Source organism: Carassius auratus, chromosome 11, assembly GCF_003368295.1.
Source record: "Carassius auratus strain Wakin chromosome 11, ASM336829v1, whole genome shotgun sequence".
In the NCBI taxonomy this organism is placed as follows: domain Eukaryota; kingdom Metazoa; phylum Chordata; class Actinopteri; order Cypriniformes; family Cyprinidae; genus Carassius; species Carassius auratus.
The window spans coordinates 10,093,101-10,101,194 of record NC_039253.1 but is presented as its reverse complement, the minus strand read 5'-3'; the positions used below and the strand labels follow the sequence as shown (position 1 = coordinate 10,101,194).

The 8,094-nt window shown below is 41.4% G+C and overlaps 2 protein-coding genes across 2 annotated transcripts in view; one reads left to right on the top strand and one right to left on the bottom strand.

Moving 5' to 3' along the window:
• The first annotated feature begins 988 nt into the window (after positions 1–988).
• LOC113110991 (rhodopsin-like) lies at positions 989–2,487 on the top strand. Its single transcript, XM_026275348.1, has one exon. It carries the CDS (start codon positions 1,031–1,033, stop codon positions 2,093–2,095), a length of 1,065 nt encoding a protein of 354 aa, XP_026131133.1. The 5' UTR covers positions 989–1,030; the 3' UTR covers positions 2,096–2,487.
• Positions 2,488–4,133: 1,646 nt separating this feature from the next.
• The window catches only part of LOC113110990 (membrane-associated guanylate kinase, WW and PDZ domain-containing protein 1-like), a 121,341-nt gene continuing 117,380 nt past the window's right edge, over positions 4,134–8,094 (bottom strand). The window contains 1 exon segment of the mRNA XM_026275347.1: positions 4,134–5,969. Within this exon segment, the coding sequence (XP_026131132.1) occupies positions 4,801–5,969 (1,169 nt within the window). The 3' untranslated portion in view covers positions 4,134–4,800.

Genomic DNA, 8,094 nt, shown 5'->3' with positions numbered 1-8,094 from the left:
CTAACTGAAATAAAATGACGGGATTGCTGTTGTAGAGAAACTGTCATTTCAGATATTCACCACAAGAGGGCGCGTGGGAAGTTATTGACCAAGAAATGCACAGCGGGTTTATACGTCATTTCAGTTCATGTTTTCAGCGTCTCTTCACGCAAACGATCTTTAACCATTTAAAAATATAAGTATGTTTTGAATTTATTTTTGTGAGTAATATTAAATGATAGCCTTCCTTTGTCTCCAGGGCTGAATTCCAAGTAAAACCTGATTTATACAGTTATTAGCCTATTTGTTGAAATTAAATAATAATACAAATAATGTCCACTGTCTGAAAAATTCATACTCCTCTAGATGTGGTTAATAAATGACATATGCTATACCAATATGCTATAAAATATAACTATAGAATATACTTATATATCAATTCTATAACAATGCAATTGCATATTGTCCCAGCAGTTTCTTTAAATAGCATATTTACAAAGCCTAATTGTAAGTCAACAACTGTAATCTGTAATAAATGAATGATGATGATAAAAAAGCTTTCCCTCTTACTATATCAAGGTCCAACAAGGTTTTTACATAAATCAAGGCACATACGTTCCAAATGTGTTCAAAGCTAGGGTCAAAAAAACTAAAGAAAAAAACAAACTGATGAACACTGGTGAAGCAAGACAATATACGGAACATATAATAATAATAATAATAATAGAATACAGTCTTTCACTTTTATTTATAAAAAAATTCTACTCTTACACTCTTTAGTTTAGTTGTGTTTGTTATAATTATGAATAGATATTTTAAAGATGAAATTGCTTTATGCACCAACTGATCTGTTTAACCCAATTGATGAAGACAGATTCAATCCACATAACCTGATCACACCAGGAGCCTGTAAATGCAGGGATGAGATTAAGATAAGCGTTGCCTCAACCACAATTCTGCTGATCAGTCAGATATGCTAATCTATAATCTGCCCTTTAAAGGCGCCCGAGCGGAGTGTGCTCAATTTCCCAGATCAAACAAACCGTTCGTCATGAATGGCACGGAGGGACCAGACTTTTACGTTCCCATGTCCAATGTGACTGGCGTGGTGCGCAGCCCTTATGAGTACCCACAATTCTACCTGGCCTCTCCGTTGGCATTCTACTGTGTCGCCGCATACATGCTCTTCCTCATCGTGACCTGCATTCCCGTCAACGGCATTACATTGTACGTGACCATTGAAAACAAGAAGCTCCGGACACCCCTGAACTACATCCTTCTGAACTTAGCCGTGGCAGACCTCTTTATGGTTTTTGGTGGATTCACGACCACCTTCTACACCTCCTTACACGGATATTTCGTCCTAGGACGTGCCGGGTGCAACTTGGAGGGTCTCTTCGCTACTCTCGGTGGTGAGATTGCGCTCTGGTCTCTGGTTGTCTTGGCTGTGGAGAGATGGGTGGTTGTCTGCAAGCCCTTCACCAAATTTCGCTTCACGCAACTCCACGCCACTTTCGGTGTCGCTTTTTCTTGGATAATGGCCTGTACATGTGCCTTACCGCCTCTCTTCGGTTGGTCCCGCTACATCCCTGAGGGCCTGCAGTGTTCATGTGGAGTGGACTATTACACGTTGAATCCGGAGACTGAGAACGAGTCTTTTGTCATCTACATGTTCGTCGTGCACTTCTCAATCCCTCTCACCATCATTTCTTTCTGCTACGGCCGTCTGCTTTGCACAGTCAAGATTGCAGCCGCCCAGCAGCAAGAATCGGAGACTACCCAGAGGGCCGAGCGAGAAGTTACTAGAATGGTAATACTCATGGTCATCGCTTTTCTGATATGTTGGCTCCCCTACGCCAGCGTCGCCTGGTATATCTTCACCCACCAGGGAAGTCAGTTCAGCCCTATTTTTATGACCATCCCGGCATTTTTCGCCAAGAGCTCGGCCCTCTATAACCCACTCATTTACGTCTTCATGAATAAGCAGTTCCGTCACTCCATGATGTTAATTCTGTGCTGTGGAAACGATCCCTTCCATGACGAGGAGGAAGGAAGTTCTACCTCAAAGACCAAGACAGAGACCTCATCTGTTTCCAGCTCTGAATCTTCTGCCTGAGGGTCACGCTCTGGGCTATTTACAGGATATTCAATTCATCTGTCTGCAGTCTATGACAGTTACTTCCCTGTAATGAACAACATGTGGGATGTGGATGACTGTGGATGTGAGCCTAAAGGTATCTCTATTAGACAAGAACGTCACTTTACTACTACTTCACGTGACAATGAACAGTGGAGTTTTGGCTACTGATAATGTAGCTTTACCATTACACAAACAAATTACAAAATAATTTTTAAATATAAAACTGTATCATTTTTAAAATTTAGTTTAATGAATTTGAGCAGAACAAATAAAACTGCTACATAGAGCCAGTGTATAAAAGTAAAAAGTATACTGAAATTAGCTATCTCGGTTTTCTTTTTATTTATTAGACAATTAAAAAGTGTCTCTAACACTAGCTTGCTCTATACTTTTTATTATATAACCTTGCTATGTGTACTGCATTAGGCTAATTGAGACTTGTCATAGCACTTGTGTATCATTGCTCTTTTGTTGATTTTGATTGCGTCCATTGTCCTCATTTGTAAGTCACTTTGGATAAAAGCTTCTGCTAAATGTCAATGTAAATGTAACTCTGATCACTGCAACAATGTTACCAATGGAATGTGCTAAATAGGACTGAGATAAATACAAAGGTGTTCAAAGAATCCCTTTTTTATTAAATGTAAAGGCCACAGTAGATTTCATACTTCTTGTTAAGTGATTTACTGTGCTTTATGTGCTGAAATCTATACTACAATATCAAACAGTTCATTGCAAAACTGCAAAATGTTTTTTGTTTTTTTTTTGACTGCCAAATGCAACTACAAACAAATGCATTGTCTGTTCTGTGAGCAAGGAAAATTAAACATTTAATGCAATCGATGTTTCCTTGATTTTTATTGGAATTTTGAGGTTTTTGCGCCATGCTCTTTGGAAACGAATGCCTATGAAACTCTGTAAAAATGACCTTGAGGCAACTATGGCAACCCAGAAGTCTTTTACCCTCCCCTGATGTACAAGAGAATACAAATTCAAACCTGCCTGAACAGAAGAGATGGACACAAATGCTAACCTAGATAGATAGACAGACAGACAGACAGACATAGTCACTGTAGTGCATGGCACATTGTTCTGTTCAGATCTGGATGTTGGGACGTCAGCATACTTTTGTATGGCAGGAAAGCAACAGTGTCTGTAGCTTACATCACTCCAATCCTGTTTTTTCATTCTCCAAAATGTAGGCCTTCTATTCTTGGATGCAGCAGTGGGACTAAAATGAGGTCAAAATAGCAGCCATTCACACCAGGTAGCACAACTAACGTGATGTCATTCCAGGAATGAATCAACTACTTTTGTCTTGTGCCAGATATTAAAGAGCTTTCTGTCGCACTCTGTTCTTCTGCAATGTCATCTTTTCATGTGTTGAGTGAAAACCATGAGTTCTACCTTTTAAATATGATGCTGTAGACGAAATCATACAAGCATTAACTATTTTGTTGTGCAAACCTAAATGACCTGAAAGCTGAATAAAAATACATTAACATAAAGAGGTCTCTAAAATGCTTTTCTGGACCAGTAATGTTTCTTCTCATTGTGTAAAGTTATGCTGTTGAAGTGACGACATACTAATTCCCTCTAGGGCTGCAGTGTGCAAAAAACAAAGTACACCTGATGCATTTCTCTTTTTATGCATTCACATCATTCTTTTTAAGCCAGAGAGGAAGGCTCAGTCTCTTTTTCATCTGATAACCCGAGAGAAGTTCTCACTGGATTTTTAAAACACAGTCGCCTCCGTGGGTAGTGTATTGAATCTCTTTTCCTTCACCTTGTGAACTGCCAAGAAAATAAAGAAGTCTTTGTTTTCTCCTCTTTATTTTCCAGACATGTTGGCAAAGTGTTAGAGAAGAACCTAGTGCAGTTAAACAATCTCTACCTCCCACACGCATCCATCTAGAAGAAATTGCGCAGTCCAAGTTATCCTCCACTTGACCTGCTAACTAGCCTATTTCCTTTTTGTGCAAAGCTTGAGAATTATAAGAAAGACCATCAAAATGTGTATATATACTGTTTTTATTTTTTGAACATTATCATCATAATTTTTATTTCATTATCCCTTCATTCTTTTAAAATGATCACCTCTGAATGTACACATACTGCAAACTGTCAAAAATATACAAACAAATGCAGGCTTGTGCTATACTCTGGTCAAATGTCTAAAAAACAGTGGCACTGGGGAAGAGAGAGAAAGTAAAAGAGAGAGAGGACATTGAAATTGTAAAGACATGCACAGTATATGTCTGAGCACCACATTGACTGACTGAGCTGCTCGGTGCATGAGAGGGCTCTCTGTAACAGAATATTTCAGAATCGGACAGTAGTCCAAAAGGCTGCCCTTTGTAAAACAAAACAAAAGAAAACCAAAAAAAGAAAACACCAAGAATGGTACTGTTAGGCACATAATCGTTTTCTTTATACATAGTTGTCAATCTCTGTAAAACTGCTAGCAGATTTATAAAAAGGGTAATAAAAGAAACCAAAATGACGCTTTGATGGAAAGAAACAAAATCATTCTTCTGCTGTTGAGAGTTGTAAAGATGTTCAACCATGAGAAAACACCAGATTTCAAATCAATAATTTAGTATCCAGGGTCTGCGCAGTCCTTGGATGAAGGCTCGTGTGGACGGCGGGTTCTGGGAATGGGACCCTTCATAGCCGAGTCATCAGATGCTGAGGTCTTTAGGGCTCTCTTTGTAGACCTTCCTCCTTGGCTCAGGTAGACTATCGTTAGCTCGACTGTAATTGGATCTGAGCGTGCTATAATAATCACCCAGCTGGGATTCGACCTCCTCTTCCTCCTCATAGCGGTACCCTCTGATGGGAGACAGGTCTCGACCTAGACTCCTGGTCCGGTACGAGTTTGAAACTGGAGACTCGACTCTGCGGTATCCGTCCTGTCTGCCCCCACTTCTCACAGGGGAGCGGCCCCTCAACAACGAGTTGTAGTTCTGGAAGGCTGAATCCGAGTCGGGGGTCCGAACATGGGGAAAAGTGCCATCTCGAGAAGCCCCGCGGAGAAGTGTCGAGTCCCGATAGGCTCGATCCATGGGGGAAAGGTCGTCAAGGTAGCTGGGCGGTTCTCTTGGTAGGGTGTCTTCCAGATCGAGCCGGTCCAGGGACGCTGACAAATGTGGAATGCTTTCGAATCGGGATGGAGGCTTCGGAGCAGGAGGCTCTTTTAAGGTCATATCCAGCCCCCTGTTGAAGTCACCGTTGTAGGGTTTATCTGAGGATGCCGCAGGACGTCTTGAGGGAGACTGGTATCTGGATCTTTGAGGGGAATGGTAGGGAGATCTACGGCGATGACCAGATCGGTGGGGTGAGCGCTGAGGTGAACTGTGTCTGTGAGGAGAAGAGTGGCGATGGTGGCGTCTATCCGGTGAGCGGCCGTGTCTCCGGTCGTATCGACTGTCCAAAGTGTTCTCAGCGCTCCGAGCTCTGCGCCTCTCTGGGGAGCGGTGCTTCCGGTGGTGATGATGGTTCTGGCTGTGACTGTGGTGGTGATGGTGCGAGTCATCTTTGCTGGACCTCTTCTTGTCGCCCTTCCTCTTGTGAGGCTTTGAGGTTCCACTGTCCTTGCTGTGGCCTTTGCTCCTGCTCTTCTTTTCCGGGGAGCGGTGTCTGTGGTTGTTGTGGCGGTTGTTTGACCGGTGGCCGTGCTCCTGTTGGCCCGACTCCCGCGCCCTCCTGTCGTCATTGCGTGATGATTTGTGAAGGTCTGGTGGATAGCTGGACTCCGATGGTGGGTGGGGCCGACTTTCGAGAGGAACTGTGTTCACTTCCGAAACAGTTTGTGCACCGGCGCCGAGGCCGTTGCCGTCGTTGATGCCGTCTGTAAGATACGAGTAATTATGGGTGAACTCAGTTGTCACATACTAGCTGAACAAGTATCATGTTTGTGATGAACTGTGAATGTGTATTGTCTTTATTATCATAATTTGTATTGGTTAAGCTGTTACCATGACTAGACTACCTCACCACCATTAAGCATGTTTACATGCACTTTAAAAGTCTGATTTCAGTTAGACTAGAACAACAGTCAAGGCTGGAATCCACTACATCACCTTTGCCCAGATTTTAGCAGTCTGGAGGAGTTGACGCTTGTTTCGGAGGAAATCAAACATTCAATGTTTTGAGTTTGAGTTGTTTTGGGTTTGTTCCATTCCAAATGGTAACACGATCAGTCATTCAGTGTATGATGGCCAGTTTTTTTGTTTTTTTTGGAACCATTTTCAGCAAGTCCACAAGTGTATGAGACCTAGAATTTCAAATGATTTATTTTTTTTGTAGTGTAGTGTAGTGTGTTCCAGCTTTTAGTTATTTTATGTCCAACTGAAATAGAATAGTCCACTTTAATGAATTCTAGTTACTTTCGCCCAACACACCGCAGTCGGTGTGTGAATGAGTGTGTGAATGGGTGAATGTGAGACAAATTGTAAAGCGCTTTGGATGGCCATGTGGTCTGTTGAAAGCGCTATATAAATGCAGTCCATTTACCATTTACCAATACTTCTACGTTAATCAAACTACAATTGGCCTTAGCACTGTGCATCGAAAGGCAGAGGTGATGTACAGTATGACCATTTTTTTCCAAATATTTACTATGAATACTTGGACAGAGAAATGATAACTGAGCAAAAATCTGCCTTAACTGTCATGTTACCTTATTCTGGCTACACTGAATGTGTTCAATCAACAATTAAGAATAGTTTTAGTGCTGATGCAAATGATGAACTCATGCATTTGATGCTTTTAAAATGCTGTTCAAAAGTTCAAAATTTCCAAACGTAATGGACTGGTTTGTGATAGACATGTCTATGTGATTAGAAAAACTGGTGTATCAAACCTGAGGCAGACAAACCTTTTTGTTCCCACAAATCTTTTCTGAAGCTATCATTTTACATGTAGAAGCACTTTTGAGCTACATATTTTTTAAACCTAGCATGCTGAATATAGACAGATTTCCAAAGAGGCAAAGAAGATTTACCTGAACCAATTAATGGCTTTGGTGGGTGGCAAACGTCGACGTAAATAAAAACAAAAAACGCATGACAACAAAATAAAACAACACCCACTAATAAGAAAAAATTATTGCATTCACTGATGAGGTTTTCATCTCGTCTGTGGGGATGCCGGCAAACTTTAAATGCAAGAATGAACCCACTCATTCAGGTCACAATGTCAGGAATGGCCACAGCACTGGCAATGCATTCTGTGTAAATGAACTTGCAAGGGACAGTACAGTTGAGTGGAAGCCACAGCACACAAAACTGCCAGATATGTGATGAGACGGAACACGGGATCTACAAACCGTGGTCTGATTTTGGTAGAAAGCAGGCTCTCCTGTCTTTTCAGATCTCATACAAGCAGCAACTTGGGGAGCAACCATCGCTAGGGGTGGAAGGAAAAGCCCAGAACAACAGAAAAGAATAAATGAATAAAAAAAGAAGAGAGAGAAGCAAAGTATTTAGATCCCTTAAACAACAGTCGTGAGAGAGTTATGCTCTTTTGCAATGGAAACAGTGTTTATTTTATCAGTTAGTCAAAGATAGAGATTGTCCATAAAACGTCCCCAACCCTTGAGTGAAAAAAATCAACAGTGACAGAGAGAGCCGGAACCAACCGCGCACTCACACACACACACACACACACACACACACACACACACACACTCAGCAGCAAACCAACCCAAAGACAGTGAGATGTGGATGCCGTAACAAGCTTATGTGCACAAACACACACACCATATGAAGCAGTTTACATTGCAAACAGAAAGAAAACAAAAGTGGTGAGACGTGGAAGAGAAAAATGAGAAAAACAAGTACAAAATGGTATAAAAATATACAACCTCACAGAGATATCATGTTGGTGCAGGAAAGGACACATTATATCACATTCTGAACAAAATACATGAATGAGCATCTTTAAATGGTCAAGACCGAAAACAAAAGAAAAGC

Excerpts from the sequence above, each read along its gene's own strand:
- LOC113110991 (XM_026275348.1), top strand. The coding sequence starts at position 1,031 with ATGAATGGCACGGAGGGACCAGACTTTTACGTTCCCATGTCCAATGTG.